The following is a 24,472-nucleotide window of genomic DNA, read 5'->3' on the forward strand; positions in this document are numbered from 1 at the left end:
TGGATCCAGTATAACCCCATGGCTCTTAACTGAGTCTGTAAGGGCCAGATGAACTCCATCAAAAGTGGGGAGCACAGTGTTCTTCAAGATCTCTGCTTTCTCAACAAGCATCACTTTGGTCTTGTCTGGGTTCAATTTCAATTTGCTGTTTTTCAACCATTTCACCACGGCTGTCAGGCAGCGATCTAAGATTTCCACTGCATCCTGCGGGGACCTGGATAGCGAGATATAGAGTTGGGTGTCATCTGAATATTGATGATATCCCACTCCATAGCTGTGAATGAGTTCTCCTAAAGGCTTTACATAGAGGTTGAATAACATGGGAGATAAGATTGCGCCCTGTGGAACCCCACACAAAACTTCCCATTCTGGAGATAGCTGATCTCTGACAGCAAACACTTTGAGTCCGTTCCATGAGAAATGATTTAAACCAGTCCAGGGCACATCCTTTGATGCCCACTTCTGTTTCCAAATGCCTCAACTGGATGGCATGGTCTGCTGTGTCAAAGGCTGCAGACAGATCCAGGAGGAGCAATAAGGAGGCATGGCCTTTGTCCATATTCAGACGAAGATCATCCACTAATGCTACTAGTGCTGTCTCTGTCCCATGCCTTGGTCTGAAGCCTGATTGGGAAGGGTCCAGAAATTCAGGAATTAGTTTTCTCTGTGTCCCAAAGAATAAAGATATTTTTTCCAGAATATCATTAAGGATGCTTATTAAGTTCCTGCTTCAGATCAGGTGGCCTAATGTTGAATAGGTAACTCATTACCCCAAAAGGATTCTAATGCAGAAGCATTTTACCTGCAAACTACAAAGCAATCCCATATTAAAAGTGTGCATTAGGGATTTTAGTTATTATAAATTACATTCTTTGAAAATCTCATTTAGAACTAGGAAATGAAATAACGTTGGAAGGCTCAGAGGATTAATTTGTCCTGAACAATAGACTGTCACTGATAGCTCTGTAAAGTAATTACGCCAAATTTAATTATTATGCCTGCTCATTGTATGTTAGGTGGAGTGTGCCCAAAAGAGAGTTTAAAAAGATTCCACAAAAGGGTTTGTGCCAGCTTTGGGAGGGAAATTACACGTGTTTTAATTGAGCATTGCTTAGTACTGGGCTTTGTTAATTAAGGTGTTGGAGTAGTGTGAGGAGGGGGCCGGTCTGCACACTTCTCAGGATCAGGAGTGCAATAAATTCTGTTACAGAATCATAAAGTTGGGCCGGGTTCAAGGGAACGAACTGGCAGAGATCTAATAGGTTGCTGACGTAGTAAGAATAACAATGCAGCCAAAGGCCTCGGTGCCACTGAAGGCATGTAACTTTTCTTCACTTCACTGGAGCTGGTGGGGGAGATACCATGAAGTGTGTTCAGAATACGCTCGCACTCCTGGCATTTATTTATATAGGTATTTAAAATACGTATATGCCACCTTTCCACCTAACATACGGTCCCCAGGACATTGGGTTAGTATGTGGAAAGGGCCAGTTTGTGCACTTTTAGGATCAGTCGTGTATTAAAGTCAGCTGTATGAGGTTCAGGTTTGACCAGATTCAAGGGACCAAACTGTATCAGTGAGAATATGACTGACTTTCCAATCTAAGGCCACTCTAAACCACCCAGGATAGAGAAATGATCTTTCCTCCACTGTCCAGCTCTTCCTTGTCTAGGACATGACCCCAAACAACAGTGATGCTGCTAAAATTACCTGGACAGAGTAAAGTCAGAAATAAGGTTTCTTACGAGAAATAATAGAGCCCTGGTCCCAACCCAAGTGCCCAAATCCCAAAGCAATGTATCACCCGGGCTTATGATGATTTACGTGCATTTTATTTGGATTACCTACTGCAATCGCTGGAGGGCAAATCTGTTGAGAGTAAGATAGTGAGTTTTTTAGCCTCAACCAAGGTTGAAGTCACTGAAATGGTGGCAAACTTCCTTTTCCGTGTATACAAGAGGAGAAGTCTGTTTAGAATGTTTAACGATTAACAGGCTCCACTTGTTTTCGACACTGTTACGGTTATGCCAATAAAGGTTCTGTCTTGTCTTGTATCATCCGGGCAAAGAAGCAAGAGACCAGAGAGAGATTCGAGAGGGAGAGATGCATAGCTACATATCCTGAAGGGGCAAACAGGTGCCACAATGATTAGGAAGTCCAAGTATTTGGAGAACAGCAAGTAAATCCAAAGGAGAAAGAGCAGTGATTGTGTATTGTGTGAATCGGAGCCCTGCAGAGCAGCCAAAAGGGCAGCTTGGGGAGGGATTCTCTTCCCAGTTACAGATCAAGCATTGGGGGCCCAAAAGAGCGATTTCTCTTCTTTCCAATCTTGCAAAAGGGAGAAGAGGCAGAGGTGGGGCCCAGGTGTGTATCCTGCCTGGATGAGCAGCCCTTGTCCTCCTTGAGGTCATCACTCTTGGAATTCTGGGACAATAGATAAAGGAGGGGAGGGTTCTAGGCGGGGGCTGGTCCAGCCTGAGCAAATAAGTGGGATTTGGCAGACATTTTGAACCGTACACGCTGCTGCTGCTGCTGCTGCTGCTGCTGGAAAACTAGACCAATTGTAGCAGAGTTTGACTCAAATGTACACATTGGGACTTACTGGTTTGCAGTGGTGGTTGAAGGTATAGTAACTAAGTACTGGATGGGGCCTGAATTAAGGGTCTGACTGCCAGGCCCTGGATGCCCCCAAGGTCTTTCCAGGGGTCTCTCTCCGGCATGCCTGCTCAGCTCCCACCCAAATGACTGAGTCGGGTCTGGTCCAGCTCCTTCTGCCGGGGCTCTGCCTTTTATTCTGTGCTGGCCAGAGACTTGTTTAGTGCCAAACATGGAGTCGGGCAGTTCTTAATAGAAAATGGAGGTGGCATAAAGAAAAGGGGCTTGGTTGGGAGGCAAGATCTGGATCGGGGAGGGGTCTGCCCTTTGGGGCCTAGTTTCAGAGTCTGCGTGGCAGCCGCAAAGCCCACCTTAGGGCAAAAGGTTGTGACAAGCATCTTAGTCATGGTGCTCTTCTGAACAGTGTGGGAACTGGACTCCAAAGGCCCCTGCAGTTTGTTACCCTTCCCGGCCCGGCTATTTAGGCAAACCAGGAGAGGCAAGGATTGCAGGCAGACCCTGTGTCATAAGTGGAAGCATGGCGGGGCCTAGTTCTGCCAGTTTGGAACGTATCTGTTAGCTATCATGTCAAACTGTTTTTAATGGAAAAGGCGCAGGAGGGGAGATTCCTGCCCCATCACTTGTGTGCATGTGAGTTATGTTCCGTCAAGGCACTTCTGACTTATGGCAACCCTGTCAATGAACTACTTACCTGCTGATTATTGAACACATGAACTGAACTGACTGTGTGAAAAAGCATTGTGTTTGGAGGCGACGTGGGAGTTCTGCCCGGGTGTTTGATCCGTGATGGCTCATCCACACGTGACGGTCCTCCTCACTTGATGCTGCAGTTGCAAGTGGTGAATTTCTATTCCTCTGCTTGCCTTCATTGTACCAGTGTTTCATCAACAGCCTGCATGGCCAGCAAAAATAACAATGAAAAATAAATAATCATAGTAATGAAGAGAGCCATACAAGTACTCGTACGGGGGGGGGGGGAGCTGCCCAAAAGGAGACCTTGTTGTACATGTGAGCATCCATAAAAGATGGAGACCTTTAAAAATGAGGTTACTGGATTTTTTTAAGCTCTCTCCTATTTAGACATCAGCACGCCCATAGAAAAGAGAACCCCCTACACAATCCCATCCTGTATAGATACTCTGATGATTCATGGATGAAAAACGTCTGCTTAATCTCTCAAATGACATAAATAGCTCCTGAATACTTGCAATTGCTCTCAATTATTTTTTTGCAAAAGTTTGTAGGGGTGTGCAAAACAAAACAAATGAGCTGGAAATATACCTGGAATCGTTGTTTCGTTTTGCAGCTTCTGGAATGCTGAACCAAATCCAGTAAACTAACGGTGAAATCCTAAACAGAGTTACTCCAGTCTAAGCCCATTGAAATGCATCACACAAACTTTTCGGTGGGAAGGACTCGTTACAATTAACAGTGAAATCCTAAGCAGAGTTACTCCCTTCAGACAGGAAATAAAATACTACTCATAAATGAAGTGCTTTCCCTCTTTGCCTTGAAGTTGATGGACTTGTATGTAGGACTGCCAGCAGACCCGTTTTCTGCCCTTCCCTTTTCCCCACTTTCTGGCCAGTTCCCTGGTGTTTTTTTCCCTTACAATGTAGAGCCAAGCCACAAGTGACGAATGACACTTGCCTGGCAAGTGAACAGACTCACGTGTATTCCTCCTTGTTCACTTGCCCTCCACTTGCGCTCCACTTGATGTGATCAAGTGGAGCGCAAGTGGAGGGGAAGTGAACAAGGAGGAATACACGTGAGTCTGTTCACTTGCCAGGCAAGTGTCATTCGTCACTTGTGGCTTGGCTCACAGGCAGTAAAAAAGAGGCTAGTTTTTAACTGCTTACAGCCTTTGAAAGGAAGAATATTTGCTGTGTGGCAGATTTAAAATCTTTGCACAGCAAAGATATTAACAATTTTAACTTTTGTTTTCAAGCTCAAACTTTTCAGTGCCTCGGAAGCAGCTTTTCTAACCATTGCAGGTGTCTTGGGCTGTCTTGCCTACTTGCCTTTCCCTCAGCTGAGGAGAGAGAGAAAGGCATGTGAATTAATATTTTCTCTTGGCTCTGACACTTGACCCCTCAGTTCTGCCCCGGGGCACATAGGCTCTACTGCTTATCCCCACTGGCCATCCCCCTTTGACTCTGTTGGTCCTTCCTCAGTGTGAATGGGCCCTAGGCTGAACCCCAGCCAGATTTTTACCCTCCAGTACTAGGCAACTCTGATTGTGGGTAGGAGAAAGTTGTGTGGCAAGTCTCTAGTATCCCAGACTTGCCCATTGCCTTGCCTGACTGGCTAACTGAGCGTGCTTCTTTTTAATGTTTTCTAATTGCTTTGGTGATATTTTATGTATCCTCGCATTGTTGAGACTGTTGGTCAATCTAACAAGTTCTGAATCTGTGCCAGCAGGGTAAATGCCCCTGAGTGCATTGTGTTGGATGATCAGCAGCATATGTAATCCAAACCAGGCAGCGGATTTGGAGCATGTGCTAACAATGTGTCCCTGGCCTTCAGCCATGCTGAATATCACTAACTGTGCAGACCAGAGACGTTCAAGTGTCTGTTTTGAATTGCAAACGAGTCATCAATGCGATCCTATAGGGTGCTCGTTTCAAATGAGTATTGCAGTACCTTTGATTTCCCAATATTTTATCCACACACACAAAATGCAATCATCATTCAATAACTTGCCACCATCAGCATAGAAAAATCTCTGTGACAGGGTCAACGCGTGGCATAAACCGCTTAGAAACATGAAAAACCACCAGCACAGAGGCAATCTTTTTAAAAAAAAAATCTTAAATTGTTTACTCCTGAGTACGTTGAATTTGTATTCATGTAGAGTAAGCTGGTTTGGGAGAGTAATCTTACAGTTCTTAAGACGCGCATATAAAATGCTTTATAAACAGAAATCAGTAAATGGCTTGATATATAGAACTCTTATTTCTTTGGAATCCATTGTATTGATCAGGGAAAGAGACCCAGCCTATGAAGAAGGAGATGAATGTGGAGCACATGCATTTTTTAAAAAAAAATCACCTTTAGAGCAGCAAAGCAAGACTAAGAGCTGATGCTTGAAAATGTAGGCGTACAGAGATATTTCCTGTGCTTGGGGGACATGATAGACTGTTAAACACCTTGCCCGCCCTTGTTCATTGCATGGTAATCAAATCCATCTGTATTATGCTTCAGTGTTTAAAAAATAGGTTATTTGGTCATTGTCTGCAAAATCCAAACAGAAGCTCTTGTTGCCAGCTTCCGTGTAAGAAAAGACTGTAACACCTGGACCAGTCTACGATTTGTTTCCTTCATGCTCTCCCTTCCCCCCTTGCCCTCTCCTTAGATGTATCCTGATTCTTGATTTGCAGAACGGAGCAGCTCTCCGGGAGTGCTGGTTAGCCCCTTTCAATACAGATTTATAAGAACATCAGCAAGATGTCCAAAGCTGTTTCTGGATCCTGTTCGTAGTTATTGCTGTCCACTTATTTACGAATCATTGTTAGAATCTGGGGTATCAAAGGCCATTCTCTTTTTTGGATGTGATATTTTATCTCATAAATAAACAGCTTGTTCACTCTTTTGTTGCAGTTGATGGGTAGCTTGTTAGAGATCCCCTGTCAGCTATTTAAAACAGCACAGTACAGCAACTTCAAGGCTAGGTTATTTGTCTCCTGAAAAACATACAGGATTTTCTGTATTTCTGGGGTTATCATGCTGGGAGGGGTAATTTCTCAGTGCACACCTCTAACTGTATATGTGTCGGATCCAGATGAATATTTCCATGGGCACCAAGATTGCAATTGCACCTGCTGTGTCGCTATATAAAAGAATAAATGGACATAAATCTGACATTAAAAATCAAAGCGCTCAAATACCAGTGGGAGAACTCTCTTGGGGCATTCCACTGCCGAACTAAAAGCGTCAAGGGCAGAGTACAACATGAGATTGCTGAATTTACATCCAGACCCCCTTCTTTGCTTCACCCTTCGCACCTCATTATTCAGATGCCAGGCAGCAATTTTCCCCAGGTTAGTTCGACTAGGGATCCTGATGGTGTTTTGCCATCTTCTGAGCATGGAGCAGGGGTCACTGTGTGTGTGTGTGGAGGGGGGGAGTAGTTGTGAATTCCCCGCATTGTGCAGGGGGTTGGACTAGATGACCCTTGAGGTCTCTTCCAACCCGATGATTCTATGATTCTATAATTGATTAATAGCTTGATGGGGGCAGTGTGTGTGTGTCTAATTGGCTGACTAATAAAATCCTGCGTAGGTTTTTTTATGAATAAAACAAAGATGCCGCATGCATGGGTTGCATCCTGTCCGAGAAGGCATTCCCTCATGCATAGGACAAGGCTGGCCAGTTATGCCTTGGGAAATTCTTGGCGATTTGACCGTGATAGTGTTGCAACCTGGAGATTTCTAAGTGCTAGGCTTGTGTTATTAAAAACTAAGTAGAATTGAGTAGACTGATAGTATGTAGCTGCCAGGAAACTTAAAGTACAAAAAACAGAGGGACAGAAAGACTTTGGAAAATGGATCCAAAGTAGTTTTCCTAGTAAATGAGAACCATTAAATTGTACCATGGTGCAGATGAAAATCCACACTATTTAGACTTGCTTAGTCGGTTTAATTCATTTCTCAGAGGACCACTTTCTATGCTGGGTCAAGAGCAACTTTGTCTGAGCCTTATACAATGTCCCTTGTTGAATGGAAGCCATCAAAAGAGCTGGGACACTGTGGTGGCTCAGAGACTGAGCAACAAACAGAAAGTCCCTCGTTCAAAGGTTGCCTCCGCCATGAACTCATTGGAGCATGTTGGCCAGTCTCTGCCTCTCCCCCCCTCCAAGCAGTTCCTCTGAAATATGTGGGTCATATGACTGGCCTGGCTTACAGAAGTGTTGTTGTTGTAGGGGTGCCAAACATCCAAGTGGGGCCTAGAGATCTTCCAAAATTACAAGAGATTACCAGACTGCAGAGATAAGTTCCCCTTAAGAAAATGGCTGCTTTGGAGGGTGGACTGCATGGCATTATATCCTGCTGTGGTCTCCCCTCTCCCCAGACCCTGCTGCCCCCAGGCATCATCTCCGAATCTCCAGGAATTTCCCAGCCTGGAGGTGGCAGCCCTAGTTGTCAAGAGTATATATCAGAACATGACCCATTCTCACATTTCATTTATTTATTTGTGTCATTTATAGTCCTCCTTTCTCACTGAGACTCAAGGTGGATCACACAGTATGAGATGAGCACAATCAGTATCAAGGACACTTCAATACAGTATCAAGGACATTTCCATAAACAATGCCATAGGGGAAATAGATACAAGTTTAAAAGACGTAGTATTAGCAAAATCCGATACAGAGTAGAAAAAATACTGAAGTAGAACATAATCAATTCTAGGCCTAACATTAGACAACATGGAGCACTGGTGGTACATAGGAGTACATATTTAAAGCAACAGATAATGGTCGTTTCCAGATGGCTTACCTGAAGCCGCTCCATGCCGCAATGTTGCGGATCGTGCTGGGGAAAACGCAAAATATCGCGTTTGCGATGTCGCGCAAAACTCGCGTAAGAAAACACGATATTTCGCAGCATGGAGCGGCTTCAGGTAAGCCATCTGGAAACGGCCAATATGTAAGGCCGCATAGTGGTGAAGTCTATGGTCCCTAACTCATTAGCAAAGCATCTTCCCTACAATGCAGCCCTCCCATTTGAGTAAAAAGCCTCTTTGAATAGTTTGGTTTTGCATCATTTATGAAAAGCCAGGAGAGTGGGGGCTTGTCCGACTTCCTCAGGCAGGCCATTCCACAGGATAGGGGCCATCACAGAGAAAGCCCATGTACGGGCGGCTGCTGACTTCACCCGTGTGCAACCTGGGACCTGCAGGAGACCCTGTTCAGATGAGCAAAGCTGCCGTGGAGGGACATAGGGAGGGAGGCGGTCCTGTGGGTATGCTGGACCAAAGCCATGAAGAGCTTTGTATGTCTAATAACTAATACCTTGAACTGAGCACAGTAACTGATGGGTAGCCAATGGAGCGACTGTAGGATGATGTTCATGCTCCTACTCGCTCCTGATAACAGTCGAGCTGAGATATAGAGTTGGGTGTCATCTGCATATTGATGACATCCAACCCCATAGCTGCGAATGAGTTCTCCTAAAGGTTTTATGTAGAAAAACGCAAAACTAACGTTATGGGCCAATCCGGAGTTAAGAATTGGGAGGAAATCTTGTTTATGGAAGGCTTGAGCAGAGGGGGATTTTTATTTGAGATTGATAGGCTACGATGATGGGGTTTTGTCATTTTCGTAGCTGAGATCAAGATATGATTTGCCACCTTTTGCTGAATGGCAATATTTACAATTGCAACATTTGTTTGTGTTCAAATATGGTACGGCAGGTTTGAGTGTTTCAGAATATCCATCACTTCTGTAAACTCCTATTGAATTAACACAGAAAACAAAACCTACAATATTTGTTTATAAATATTTGATGCTGGTTAATAAATATGATATGCAGAGTCTCAGAGATGAACGGAATAGAGAGCTAGGTCGTCCAATTCTGCCAAAGCAATGAGATATGGCTTCAGGCCTTATACCTGTTGCTTCGATGGATCTAAAGCTGTGACTTATTCAGCAAAAATTATGTTTAGAGTATATTGGACACCACAGTGCCTTTTTAGTAAAGGATTGATTACAGTGCCCAATTGTTGGCATAGTAACTTACAAGATGTGTCTTGTAAGCTTATGTTTTGGACATGTCCAGTTATTCAGTGCTTTTGGGAGAAAGTCATTACTTATATTAATTTTGTATTAGAATTCTTGTTTATTTTTTAGGATGTTTGTGTATTTTTAAACTATTTGCCTGCCTTATGGAACCTAACTGACGGTCAATGGAATTGAACCGTCCTGGTTTTTTTTTTCTGGGAAAAGAGGTGGCGGAACTCTGAAGAGGGAAATGAGGAAGAAACACACAGGATTCTTTGAAATCATATTATTTTCAAGCACTATTGCTGAGTATTTTCAAGAGGTGCCGGAACTCCGTTCCCCCATGTTCCCCCTGAACCCCCCCCCCCGGAACCCTCCATGTCCTTACAGTTGCTAAAAGACTTATACTACAGCACTGAAAAGACAAAAGTCCATTTTCCATAACTCAGTGGATTTAGGTGCTTGTAAACTTATCAACATTTGAACGTTCCAAATTGCATGTGGACTTATCTTTAGATATTTCGAGACCTTTTATAGAAGCTTAAATAGAGATTTGCCAGCATTTCTTTCTTTCTTTCTTTCTTTCTTTCTTTCTTTCTTTCTTTCTTTCTTTCTTTCTTTCTTTCTTTCTTTCTTTCTTTCTTTCTTTCTTTCTTTCTTTCTTTCTTTCTTTGCCTTTTTTTTTTTTGCTTTGGCTCCAAATTAGAGGGAAGCCCAATATTTAATATCTTTTGAAATGCATTGAAAAAAATAGTTGCAGCTCTGCTGACAAAGACCTGGCTGAAACACTCCATTTCAGAACACTTTTTCAAAGCCCAAAGAAACCAATTCTTCTTTGCCAGAGCATTCCATTTTCAAGCCCTTCTCACAGATGAGTGAAATCATTCTATCAGGAAGGGCTATAGTTACCAGTCTTGAAGACATAGGTCCACAAAAAGAGCATCAAAATGACCAGCAGTTCACAGAGAGAAGAGAAGGCCCAAACAGAACCAGAACATACACACCTAGAGCACATGCTGGAGAGCAGAACATTCCCTGGCTCAAGCTGATGTCTTGCTTTCCAAATCCATAACTTAATGGTTTGACTGGAACTACAACAGTAAATTGGGAGAGGCATGAACTAATTATCTGGAATAGACTTCAGGTGAAAATGTTGCTTGATGACCTGGTAAGTACTGAATGGGAAAAGCTCTTGGGTCTGCTGAATAGCTTTGATTAGTGTAGGTGGGAGAGGGGGAAGTGTAGCAGGATGTTGATGAAATTAGACAAGGTTTCTTAGGAAACCTCATTATCTCTGCATCTCTCTGGGGTGTGCATCTCTCCATCAGTCAATCAACCACCTCTGACTCATGTTATGGTACTTTTCCAGGCTCCTGCCGTGCTGAACAACAGCTGCCAAAAATTTCACCATACACAAAGAAGTTCGTCGCTGTTTTTTGGTAGCCAAGATGATTTCACTTCTGGAGAAAGAGAATTCTGATTAAATAATAGAGAGAGCATTTCAGCTCTTAATTCTGAAAATTTAGGACAATTGAAGAAAATGTGGTCTACAGAGTCAATTTTACTGGTACCACAATTGCAGAGTTTATCTGAATAGAGAATTGTTCTTTCCTCACATATAAAGCCATTCTATCTTCTGCAGGATACTACTTCTTCATCTTGAGTAACTCCTACCCATTCACTACTGCATTCTTGTAATGGGAATCATCCCACCAAGTCTCTGTAACGCCTACTAGGTCTTATCTTTCCATCTCCATTAATAGATCAAGTTCCTCCTTCTTATGGCCCAAGCTTTGAGCATTGGTAGACACCAGAAGACTTACAGCGTTTCCCCTCTTTGATGTGGCCTTCCTAGATAGGCCTCCTCTGTTTGGTCTCTTTCTTCCCTGACATTCTTATGCCTGTTGCCTCCATTCCCCTCCTGACGAATCTCCCGAGTTCCCTTCCAAACACTTCCTTCTCTGCCCCTGACAGCTGAAGTCCTTTGCGTGCAAGATGTCCAAGAAAATGTAGTCCATTGTCCCAGAATCCAAATTGCTCCTGCCAGCACCATGAATGCAGCCAGTGGTTCGCCTCCATAATCTTCTGTTCCCATTGCTGTTCCTGTTCCTCTGACAGCCAGGATGGAAGAGAATACCACCTGTGCCCCCCATTGCTTTCAGTTGCCTCCTGAGGACCTCATAGTCAGCTGTAATGTTTTCAGTGGACTTCATGGCCGTGTCGTTTGTTCCCACATGGACCATCACAAATGGGTAATGGCCTGTTGGTTTAACTGGCTTGGCTGTCCAGCCTGTGATATCCTTAGTCTTTGCCCCTGGCAAGCAACACGCTTCTTGGGCCATGGGGCCATGGGGTCAGTCCTGGACACATGACATTCCATACACCACAGCAGGGAGTCACACCAGTCACCAAGACTTTCCTTTTCTTTCTAATGTTATTTGTTCATATCTCCATGGCGTCTCTACTTATTCTTTCAGGTCCTTGTTGTACGTTCGCCAGTGATTCTGTCTCATCAGCAAGGGCCTGGGATTGACTTCTCAGCTCCAGTGGCACCAAGTGCCATCTTGTTCTACACCATCTCATTCATAGTTGACAATGGTATCACGGCTGATTGGAGGGAGGTGTCCAGTGGAGTGACACAGCTTTAGCGCTTTTCAATATTTTTCTAAATGTTCTGTTTTTGCAGTGTGCAGAAAGCTTGGGGGAAAGGCAGGAGGTTTACCTCCACCAGCAGAAGCTTTCCAAGCCCATTTACACTCTCCTTTTTTTATAGAATCCATTCCCCAGAGCTGCTGTGTGACTGCGCAGAGCACGGGTTGGCTCCATGGTGGACGCGTAAAAGAACTAACATGTAGAGGGACCCTGAGTGCTATTTTTACTTCAATATGTAATTTAGACCTTTCAGTTGATATAGAGAGTCTACATTTATGTTGCATGTTTTGGCTGGGAAAAGGCATAGATTCTTGATATATGGCATCCTATTTCTCAGGTTGTTTTCTTGAGTGCTAAAAGGGTTGTGTGATGTTGTTTTATACCAACCATTTTACAGTTCTATTTCTGTTTATTTCCCAGTTGGATGCTCTGTTATAACTCTGACAGAGGCCAGAAGTGTTTGTCACATTTCAGTTTGTCCAATAGTACTATAATATGTTGTAACTATAAAGGATTGTTGAACTGTTTTCAGATTTTTGCTCTTTAATGCTGCAAGTAACATACATGAATTTAATTGCAAGCATGCTGTTTTGATATATAAAATATGCTTCCCCCTAGCAGCTCTTATTTAACTAGTACCTAAGGATACTTCACTGGAGGCTAATGGCTAAAAGAGTCTCAGTGTTTTTATGCAGCTGGACTCTACTTACTACTTCCTTGCAGTGTCAGGGTTGAGGGTAAACCTCCGCATTTCATGGGTGTGTGTGTGTGTGTCTGTGGTAAGATCTCCTGATGGATTTTGAATGTTAAAACACAGTATGGGTCGGGGTCATAATGTGGAGGAGGAAGTGTTTAATCCCCCCCCCCATCATTTTCTTGATCTCACCCTTGAAATTGGTTTTAGGAAAAAAATAGGCATCTATATTGTACAAATAAGTGAGCATTAGATCAAATCAAGCCTGAATTCTCCTTAGAAGCTAAAACGACAAGACTAAAGCTATCGTACTTTGGTCACATCATGAGAAGACAAGATTCTCTGGAAACGTCAATAATGCTAGGAAAAGTGGAAAGCCGTATGAAAAGAGGAAGACCTAAACTGAGATGGCTTGAGTCAATCAAAAAGCCACATCCTCCAGTTTGCATGATCTGAGTAAGTCTGTTAATGATAGGACGTTTTGGAGGTCTTTCGTTCATAGGGTCGCCTTAGGTCGGAAACGACTTGACGGCACATAACACACACACACATATTGTACTCACTTTTCTACATTAAATACATTAAATATCTAAAGAAAATTGGAGGCAGGCAAATGTTGTCCCCATCTTCAAGAATGAGAAAAAAGAGGATCCAGGTAACTACTGACCTGTCAGATATATATATATATATATCTGAGAACCTTCAGAAATAAATTTCATTACTTACCAATGTAAATACGTATGAGGACCCCTTACTTGTATACCAGAATATAACTCAGGAAATGAGTGCTATGCTGACAGACCAAGTCCTATGAGGAAAGGCTGAAGGAGCTCGCTGGTAGTTGAACCTAGACAAACCGGCCTGGTGAAGTGACTGCCGTCATCTCCCAAAGGTGCATTGTGCATTGTGCATCGTTTTCTCATATTGTGGCAGCTACAAGGAGGCATTTAGGCAAAATCCCTCAAGTAGCTGTAACAGAAAAACAGTAGCCCAGAATTAGGCAGGCTGTTCTTGTTACTTCAAATAACAGAAAATGCTTCTATGTGACAGAATTTGACGGGGAACTTTTTTGGACATGATTTTGGTCCTGACGCTTGAACAAAATAAAGGCAGGATTATACATTCTTCCTTGATGGAAAGGATCTTCCTAAAATCTCTCTGACTACCACTGAAGACATCCTCCATCGATAGAAGGATTTTGGCCAATTGTAGGCTTGTTTCAAGTCTCTCTTTTTAATAAGCTGGGCAAGCAGAACTGCACCAGATATTCCAGCTTTACGCATCTCCGTTTGACGTTTTGGACTCTAGCTTCAGACCAAGCTACTGGGTAAACAAATTACTCACTCTGTTGGATGAGCTCCTCTTACAAACGGACAAGGGGAACGCATCCCTTTTAATCTATCTGTGGCCTTTCATACTGTGGATCAGTGTATTTTGTTGAACTGTTTAGAATTAGGAGTGCGGGTGAAAGGCACAGTGCTGCAGTGCTTTGGGATGTTTTTATGACTGTTCTCAAAAGGTTGTTCCCAATATTGTGATGTCCTTGTACAGATCTATAGTGTGGCCTCATTTAGAAAACTGAGCTCAGTTCTGGTTGCTGTATCTAAGACAAATATGGCAGAGCTAGAAAAAGTCCAGAAGAAGAGGATCAAGATGATTATGGTGTTGGAACTTGTTTTTGATGAAGAGAGGGTGAATAATAATAATAATAATAACAACATGCAATTTATACACCACTCTTCAGGACAACTTAATGCCACGCTCAGAGTGGTTTGCAAAGTATGTTATCATCACTCCCACAACAACAATCACCCTGTGAGGTAGGTGGGGCTGAGAGAGCTCTGAGAGAGCTGTGACTGACCCAAGGTCACCCAGGTGGCTTCAAGCAGAGGAGTGGGGAATCAAACCTGGATCTCCAGATTAGAGTCCTGCTGCTCTTAACCACTACACCAAACTGAAGAGTCTGAGGCTTTTCTATTTAGAAAAAAAACCCTAACGGTGGACATGATAGAGGTTTCCTCTCTGTCCTATAATTTTACCACTTTTAATATAGTTGATGGGTGAGGGGAGGACATGGGCTTGGCATGCGGAAGGTCCCAGGTTCCGCCTCTGGCATTGGGTGGTGTCAGGTGCTTCACATCACCTGCCATACCCAGCAGCACCCTGCGGTTATGATTGTATTCTAATGCTTTATGTTATGGTTATGGTTAAATGCTGAGGCTATTCTTTGACTGGACTGCAAATGATGCTCGCCTTGTCTTTCGGACCCGCGATGTGAAACTAGGCAAGGGAGGCATTTGTTCCTGCTGTTACTTGTGTGCTCCTCTGAACTGCACCAGGGCCCTCTCTCCTTAGCCTGGGAAGAGGCGCCTACACAGACACCACGACCTTGAAAGTCCCATATATCAGCTCTGCTGTTTTCCCACTTAGATGCTTTCCCAATGAGATCAGCTGACAGACCGGGGGGGGGGAATTTTAGAATTTGCCTGCGCTTTGGAAGCCTATATATGTTTGATGCTTGCATGTGAACATTACCCCTGGCAAAGCTCATGAGACTAGCAGCTTTTCAATAAAGTTCTTTTACTGCCTGCAGTGAAGTCTTTTGAGAGTTGCTTGGCAGGTGCTTACAGGTGGTAAGTGATGTGAAAGACCTCTTCCGTTCTTATTTGGGGGGGGGTCATATTTTGAATGTCCATATTTTGTCCATATGTTCTGTTTGTGTGTGTGTAAACTGTTGTCAAGTTGCAAGAGCCTAAGGCAAGAGCAAGAGCCTAACAGGGGCAGTTTGCTTGATAGCCTCCCATCCAATTTCTAATTAGCACCAACCCTACTGATCTTCCAAGACCTGATGATATTGGGCTAGCCTGGCCCATACAAGGCAGGGCTCATATGTTTTATCTCTGGGATATTTCTCCCAAGAAACTCTTCTATACTGCTGAACCATAAAGTGACTACTTCGTACTATCATATTTTTGTTTTTGCCTTGTTGTGGGTCCCTCTGTCAGTTAGTAAATTTGTGTGTGATGTAGCTTTTAGAAGAAATGGTCATATTATCTTGGGAAAGATTGCATGCATAATAGTTGAAATGCATTACCAAAGCTTACATGGCACATATTGCTTCCCCCCACCCCTACCCCAAATTCTAATTCTGCAGTTCTGATCGGGAAAGCAATGAAGTTTGTCTGGAATGATTTGTGCATTATATAATCATGCTGCTTAATGCTCATGCTTCTATTATTCTGTAGTGATAGTTTATTATCCTTTTAATGGCGCCATAAATTTGTACAACACTTCACAACAGAAGTCAAACTCACCCGAAGAAAAGGATAAGCCTGTTTTAGGAAGGTGATTGCATCTACCTTGAGATCTAAAAGTCAGCTGTTCTAAGAGGGTGCCTGAGGTTGCAACCTCACGTGTGTGGAGGAGGGAGTGTTCAAGTTTACCGTTTTCTGACCTTATTAGAGGAATAGAAGAGCTCGCGCCAAATTTGTTCAAGATTGGCTGAGATGTAACCCGAATTGGTTATAGTAAACAAGCAAACAAATCAATATTATGTTGTGATTGAAACAGACCAGAACCCAAAAGGGGGTGAAAGGGGTTGCTGCTTTTTGTTGAAAATATCTTGGCAGTTCATGTAGCTAATATTAGGGAAGGGTAACATAACCCAGTTCCACTCTGCAGAGTTTTGGCAGAGTAAAATCTTTCCTCTTCACAAAACCTCTAAAGTGTATCATAGAAGGGAGAACGGCTTCTGCAATTAACTGCACAGCAAAAGGATATCATTTTTACCAACCTTCCCTTAAAAGATTTAAATCTAGACTGAGAAAGGGGCACCATCAACTACCCATGCCATCCTGATCTGCAAGGGGACATTTTTTCCAGGCAGTCAAGCATATTACATGCTGCAGTGCTCCCACCTGCTTTGGAGAGCTTCCTTTTGAGATCTAGGGGTCATTACCCATCTCCAGGGGTCATTTCGTAGAAAAAGAACTGCAGGAGCTCATTAGAACAACTCAATAGCATTTCTCATTAGCATATACCACACCTCCCGAGATCACTGGAAGTGTGTCAGAAGGCAACACCCACCCCTCAGGCCCCTTTCCCCCAAAATCTCCAGGTATTTCCTGAAAATAAAGCAGAATGAACTCAAAGCAGTTTACCCTCCTCTGGAGAGCCAGCCCCAGCAGCCCTGCTTGCACGCATGCACACACGCACTCACGAAAATAAGCAGAATGAATTTAAAGCAGCTTACCCTCCTTTGGGGAGCCAGCCCCAGTAGCCTGGCTTGCACTCTCTCTCTCTCTCTCTCTCTCTCTCTCTCTCTCACTCACTCACTCACTCACTCACTCACTCACTCACTCACTCACTCACTCACTCACTCACTCACTCACTCACTCACTCACTCACTCACTCACTAGTCACGAATGAAAATAAAGCAGCAGAATGAATTCAAAGTACTTAACCTGATCACAGCTGGGTGAAGGGGTGTGGGCATGCCACCTGCTCCACTCCTGGTCCCAGCCAGGTGAAGGGGCAGGCCTTGCCACCTTCTCTGTGCTTGATCCCAGCCAGGTGAAATGGGGGTGGCCTTTGCCACTTGCTCTGCTCCTGATCATGGCTAGGTGAAGAAGAGACAGGCATTGCCTCCTACTCTGTTCCTGATTCTAGCTGAGTGAATGGGGGGGGGGGGTATTGCCACCTGCTCCACGCCTGAATCCAGTAGGCTGAACGGGGGGGGGCATTGCCTCATGTTCCACAACTGATCCAGGCTGAGTGAAGGGGGAAGGAATAGCCTCATGCTCCACTCCTGGTCCTGGCTGGGTGAAGGGGGTGGGCATTGTCTCCTTCTCCTCACCTGATCCCAGCCAGATGAAGAGGGGCACACATTGCCACCTACTCCACTCCTGATCCCTGCCAAGTGAAGTAGGGGGCGGGCATTATCTCCTGCTCTGCCTGATCCAGGCTAGGTGAAGGGGGATGGGCATTGCTTCATGCTCCACTTCTAATTCCAGCCGAGTGAAGGGGGGAGGGCATTGCCACCTGCTCCACTTCTGATCCTGGCTGGGTGAAGGTGGGGTGGGCATTTCCTCCTGCATTGGGGCTGATCCCAACCAAGTGAAGGGGGAAAGACATTGCCACCTGCTATGCTCCTGATCCCAGCTGGGTGAAGGCAGAGGGCGGGAATTGCCACCTGTTCTGCTCCTAATCCCAGTTGGGTGAAGGCAGGGGGCAGGTATTCCCACCTACACCACTCTGGATCCCAGCTGAGTGAAGGTGGGGGGCAGGCATTGCTGCCTGCTCCATACCTGATTTTGACCTGGGCTTCCCGCCGCGGCATGCTCTCTGGACGTCTGGCTGCCTCATCTGGGCTTCCCTCCATAGCAGCGCCCTCTGGAGGCACACCTGGGTAGGAAGTGAGTTGTCTTGAATATGCTTAGCCTTTTATATAGTAGGATTCTACAAGTGGCTGATCCTTGCAAAGAGCAGTTGTCATCATCAGATTTAGAAGCTGATGTCTATAGTATGATCTTGCCTTTGGGGAATCATAGTAGAAAGTCTAGCAAATTTCCGAAAAGATTGTGGACTGTAATGGCTTTATCAAACAGTAACAGAGCTCATTTTGTTTAACAGTGCTGGAAATGAGTTTTCCAGGTGCTGATCTTGACAGGTCAGCTGTCACAAATTCGTGTACGTATCCATAAAGTCATTGATCCTGCAAACCATGCTCTGCCTGCTAGAACAAGTGGAAGTCAAAATTGACACACTTATGAACAAATGCAACGGTTGGAAGCGCACAGAGCCAGGAAAAAAATAATGTCATTTTGGTAAAAGCTTTTCCTCGTTTATCAACCTTAGCTACTTCATTTTTAATATACACGACAGAAGCTTAGCCCAGGATACAAAACAACTGTCTGCTTGCTGGGTTGGTGCGCAATAAGGGAAGCCATTAAAATGTCTTAGAGACAGTCTCCTTCTCCTTGGTCATCAAATATTTTAATATATAAGAAGCAAATCGTAGCTCTTTTCTTCCTTTTGAATCAGACTTAGTAGAGGTTTTTGCTTATTTTGCTGTATTTCCAGCTATCTTTTAAAAACTCAGCATGAGATATTAAGTCTTAAAAATTGAGGGGGGGGGAGTCAGCTGAAGTTAGTCAATAGGATTTGTCACAACTCAACTTAGATGGTTTGGCGCCAAAGACTTTGTGTTTCATCGGAAGGGCAGGATGGCTGAATTGAGCCATTTATACGTTTATAATGTGGTTTAGCTTGGTTTAATAATTGCTGGTTCCAGTTTTGAAACAATAAGGTAAAACAATGAGTGGTGAAGTGAACAATTGACTGAAGTTAAGATCTGTTTATTTGATAAAAAGAATATTATGTCTCTGGCATTAAGAGGAAGTGTGGTCTAGGAAGATATTAAATAAATGCATAAATTAAAATGGGTAAAATCTTGGATTAGATAATTTCCCTCATCAAATCCTATTAACAGTTTACTTAATTCAATACTGATGTTCTATCAGCCTTTCTTATCGGATCCCTTTGATAATCACACCACAGGAAATTTACAACTCATGGCCACTGGACCCTGGTGCTATCCCATCCAGTCTTTGAGAGATTTCTTCCCACCTAAAAACAAATGGGGTGGCAGTTATACAGGAAAATCTCATACCATCTGTCACTCACCTATAGGTGCAATATTATTGGTTTCATTTTGTTCTATTTAAAACCTTTCTCTGCCCCCTTCAGATCAGCTTCTTCCTGCCCGGAGCGAAACATGAGGCCAAGAACTTGACCTGCGCAGGGTGTGGCCGGAAACAGGCCCACGGTTGTCGTGGAGGCCTGAAATCCTGAGCCACTCCCAATAAAGTAGCCTTAGCAGAGTGTTGAAGCCCCCCCCCCAAACTCCACCAGCTCAGGCAGGAGACAGTTGAGCAGCGGGGAGTGCCAGCCCTGCCTTGCATTCCCCTCACCAGAGTCCTAGGCAGGGCACAGAGCTGGGGAATAGAACCCCGGAAGACGACTGCATGAATCAGATAACAATTTGTTGATTTGTATGTTTGCTGAATAAGGAATTTGGACAATAAAAAAGAGAGCTTTTCTTTTTAAATATAGAATAAGAGAAAAAAATGCAATTATAACTGTATTTGTTATGGAGAAAATCAGAAGCCTCTTTTTAGTTTATATAGGTTTTTTTCATTTTTTTCTGGTTTTTTGTTTAGTCATCTCTTTGTTAGTTGTTATTCTTTGTTTTCTTATTTCTTTGTTTTGTTATTTCCTTATTAGTTGTTATTCTTTCTTTTATAAAATTTTAATTAAAAAAAAGAACACAACGGAAGGGATTGGGCTTTGAGCCTAAACCCATTCAAAAGCGAGCCACAGTAAACTGATGTGCTAAAATGACAGTTGTAGAAAGCACAGAAAGTAGAAATCCTGAATTCTTGTGATATTTCAAAAACATTTAAAAGTTGTATAATTATGATCCTGACATAGTTTGGTAATTGAACATCATGTTCTTCTTTTCTCTCTGGGCCTCTTTTTTATTTTGGTAACTTTCCCTTCTGGCAGCTGTTGGAAGTATTTTAAATGAACATTAAAAGGTCTTTTCCTCTCACACTTGATGTGTTTCCACTTGCAGTTGGCCACATGGGATTCTGAGAAGGGACTGAACGGCAGCCTGCAGGAACGACGTCTGGGCAGTGACTTACAAGGATTAACACTGAAAGTGGTGACTGTCTTGGTATGACTTTGTTTGCATTGAGGAAGCAAAATGCTCAAAAGTGACGCTCAATAATAGGGTGCAGCTGACCACCCTTGTCAGTTGTGGAGCAGGCTTTCTCCTCCCACTGCAGTCCACCACCCCCCCTCCATTTTGTTCCTGGAGCTCAACAGATCCTCAGGAACAGCTTTGGGGACTAAGTGAGGTTCTACAGTGCAAGGAGGCAGGGCTTTTTTTCAGCGGAAATGTGGTGGAATGGAGTTCCGGCACTGCTTAAAAATGGTCACATGGCCGGTGGCCCCACCCCCTGATCTCCAGACAGAGGGGAGTTTAGATTGCCCTCTGTGCCGCTAAGTGGCGCAGAGCATAATCTAAACTCCCCTCTGTCTGGAGATCAGGGGACGGGGCCACTGGCCACGTGACCATTTTCGCAGAGGGCAATTTAAACTTTAAAAAACTCCCCCCTTGTTCCAGCTGACCCAAAGTGACGTCATTGTGTGGTCTTGAGTTCCGCCACTGAGTTCCACCACCTCTTTCCCCAGAAAAAAAGCCCTGGGAGAAGGTAATCAATGGAAATTGCTATCCCCTCTTTTGAGGATTTCAGTGCCATTAGGTCTTTGGAACTGTGTGGTTGGGTATACCCCATTTTTATGGGTTTTAAAACCTTTTATTCTTCTCCTTTTTAAAGGCTTCCCCTCTTGACACTTGTGGTGTGGCATTGTGTGTCATTTGATAAGGAAGAGTAGAGTTTTGCAGACCCAGGCCGTTTTAACATGGCTTACCGGCTACAGAACATCGCACTGAGCTCCTGGAACAACAGAGTCTTCCTGGTGCGATTTCACGTGAGTTCTCATGTGAAATCGCACCAGGAAGACACTGTCATTCCGGGAGCTCGGCGCAATGTTCCATAGCCGGTAAGCCGTGTGAAAATGGCCCCATTTACTCCAGTTTTGTCCATAGCTGTGAAACCTATAGGAGTTGTTTCTAGATGCCATGAAACTAGATGAATAGGAAACCCCCTAGTTTTGTACTATAAAAGTTGTCCAGAAGAGGGAGTTTTGGTAGGCACACATTTTCTGCATGACATGTTCTACCTACCAAAATTCCGCATCATGTTAAAGTTTCAGGAGTTCTATTCTCTTTTATATTTGTAAAAGGATTCCAGTGTGCTGTGAACACGTCTTGATAGTTGGCTTAAGTGTCAAAACAGCACTGGAGGGATGTTTTTTCTTTCCCTGCTTTCCCTGCTCAACGTGCACAGAATACTCCAGTTCTATTTTGACACAGGGAAATGGTTTGAGAGGGGTGGAAGGAGCCCTTCTTCCACACACAGAGGTATTCTGAGTCTTTTGGGGTTCTCCTTTACTTGTTAACAGCCATTCCCCAAAGCTGCTGTGTGGCTGCAAAGAACTTGAGTTGGGTCTGGGAAGCCAGATCCAACTTTTTAAAAGTATGCATGTCTAGCTCGGCCCTTAGAGAGCTTTTCTGGGTTCTATAGAACAGCCCCTCCACACACACACATGTTACAATTTTATTCCCCTTGGGCTGGTATTACTCATGATTATATTTCCTGTTTCTCCTGGAGGTGTTCTGCCCCAACAGAGCATCAGCACTAGTTTGCGAAGACAGCCAAAAGCAACACCAATAAAATCAGGGCCAAGCTACAAGTGACGAATGACACTTGACCGGCAAGTGAACAGACTCATGTGTGTTCCTCCCTGTTCTCTTGTGCTCCACTTGCGCACTACGTGATCAAGTGGAGCGCAAGTGCAGCGCAAGTGAACAGGGAGGAATACACGCGAGTCTGTTCACTTGCCGTTCAGGTGTCATTCGTTACTTGCAGCTTGGCTCTCAGTAGGGCTGGCATCCACCTGGTCAATCAGCACGTACGATATGACATACTGAAACTCTCGCTACAGGATCCTCTTTCCGCTTGTAAGTTCCAAAGTGCTGTTTGTTCACTCTAAAAGCACCTTGGGGGCCAGCCACTCAAAGATTCATTCTTGGGCTAGAAGGACGAGTAAACAGAGGCCTCAGTCTTCTCTGAAGGTTCCAGTGCTAGAGCCCCGATGGCATAACTGTCCCAGGTGCTGTTGATACTGTGTTGATACTGCGTTAGACCTATTTGATTAGTCATTTTGAAACCTTAGTTTAAACCTTGCTTTGTTCTCAGGAAGAACCTTTCGTTATGGTGGCTGAAAACATTCTCGGGCAGCCCAAGCGTTATAAAGGCTTTTCCATCGATGTCTTGGATGCGCTTTCAAAGAATCTGGGCTTCAAGTATGAGATCTATCAATCTCCGGACGGCAAGTACGGACAACAGCTCCATAACAGCTCCTGGAATGGCATGATTGGAGAACTTATTAACAAGGTACATCAGGAAGGAACGGTGGAGTCCATGAGGAATGGGCTGTAACTTAAGCTTCTAAGTGGATGGATATCCACCTGTGTGCTCGTTGCGTAAATTATCTAGCCCTTACAACAATCTTTTTTTTTTTCAAGAAATTACATTTGCTTTTCAGTGAGAGACCCAAAGCACTTTAAGATTTCAGGCTTTATAACTCAGAAACCAAACTGGGAATCTTGTTTTCATAAAATCAAAACCTGAATTGCAGAAATAATAAAAGTGCCAAAGGTAAATTTTCGTTTGCAAGCTCTGAAGTCAATCTTTTCTGTCAACTGGCTACAGATTTAAACTTATCAACTCTGATGTAAATTGCATGCAGCACAGAAGAAATCTTTCTTGAAAGATTTAAAATATTTTGCTACAGTTTTCTGACTAAAAGCCCCTCCATCTCGGTTTTCAAGCATACCATCTGTCTGTCGTGTGCTTTAAAAAAAATTGTAATACTATTTGATAATGATCCATTGAACAGTTTCCCTAAGAGGAAGTTATAACTTACTTGCCTTGAAAATACAGGGTTTCAAAATACAGAAAATGGGAAAGAAATATCCAAGTGTTTGAATTGCATCTGATTTAGAGGCTCTTGAATTCTTCTGGATTAAGTGAAAGCTGATAAAGTAATAAAGAACGAATTTCAGCACCGAATCCTCAAAGTTCAGATGCCAGAATATATTTGTAAGAAATATTACTTAATTTCTGACAGGACAAATGCTGTTATAACAATAGACTGAGATGGTAAGCATTCATATTTCACGGGGTGTACATTTCCAGAAAGTTTGCTCTGCTACTCTTTCTTTGGAAGCTTGTTTTCTAGTGTTTCTGCTGAGGAAAGTTTTAAGAACACAAATGCAAGTGACACAAGATTAGAAAATAATTACGGCAGTAATGCTGTAATGAGATATTCTCAATTTCTTTTCACCACTTTGAAGCTTTCAGATATGCATGCATGCCCTGTTTTTGACGTGGGGTTGTGTTGTTGTTTTTTTGCTGTGAAACACTCTCCCATAAAATCAGACTGCTCTTTGAGCAACTGGGATCTAATGGAGTATGGAGACAACCATTATTTTCTTTGCATTTACTACTAAACACTGAAGGGCTGAAAGCAATTTCAGGAACTAAACTATCTTCTCTCCTCTTTCAAATATTTTGCTTTCAAACTTTTCTAAACCCAGACCTTTTCTGAAACCATAATATTGGTAAATAAATCAAGTTAGCACCCTAACAGTACAATCATTACATTAAATTACAACTATAATTTACATTATATCACATTACAATTAACACTCATTACAGTTCCGGCACACACAGAAAGGTATCCTTTTGATAGATGTGGTGTTTATTTTGTGTGACTAGGACGATAAGCGTATTTTTCAGCTTCAATATGTGCAATTATTTGAAGATACAGGGTTGCACACACCAGAACTGAAAAATACATGTTACCCTATTCGCTCAAAAGGCAGCCATGCATTTGGGGAGGATTGCTGGTAAACGGCGTCCCATTATCTGAGGTTGGAGCACCAAAACTCTAATGAGCAAAGATGGCTATGAATAAATTATTATATAAATGAAAAACAAAAGTTTTCTCCCTAACTATTGTCCGGGGTCTGAGTCCCAGCCCCCAGACTTGCCAGGAGGGAGCAGTGGGAGGCAACCAGGAGGCAGTGGCCCTA

General features: G+C 43.5%; 1 protein-coding gene across 1 annotated transcript in view; it reads left to right on the forward strand.

Annotated features, from left to right (window-relative positions):
• Nucleotides 1-24,472, forward strand: part of GRID1 (glutamate ionotropic receptor delta type subunit 1) — a 1,143,434-nt gene that overhangs the window by 958,799 nt on the left and 160,163 nt on the right. The window contains exons 9-10 of the mRNA XM_054982944.1: nt 20,318-20,419; nt 22,572-22,769. Coding sequence (XP_054838919.1) covers nt 20,318-20,419; nt 22,572-22,769 — 300 coding nt within the window. The remainder of the gene's footprint in view (nt 1-20,317; nt 20,420-22,571; nt 22,770-24,472) is intronic.

The sequence above is a fragment of the Eublepharis macularius genome, chromosome 6 (assembly GCF_028583425.1).
Source record: "Eublepharis macularius isolate TG4126 chromosome 6, MPM_Emac_v1.0, whole genome shotgun sequence".
Taxonomy (NCBI): domain Eukaryota; kingdom Metazoa; phylum Chordata; class Lepidosauria; order Squamata; family Eublepharidae; genus Eublepharis; species Eublepharis macularius.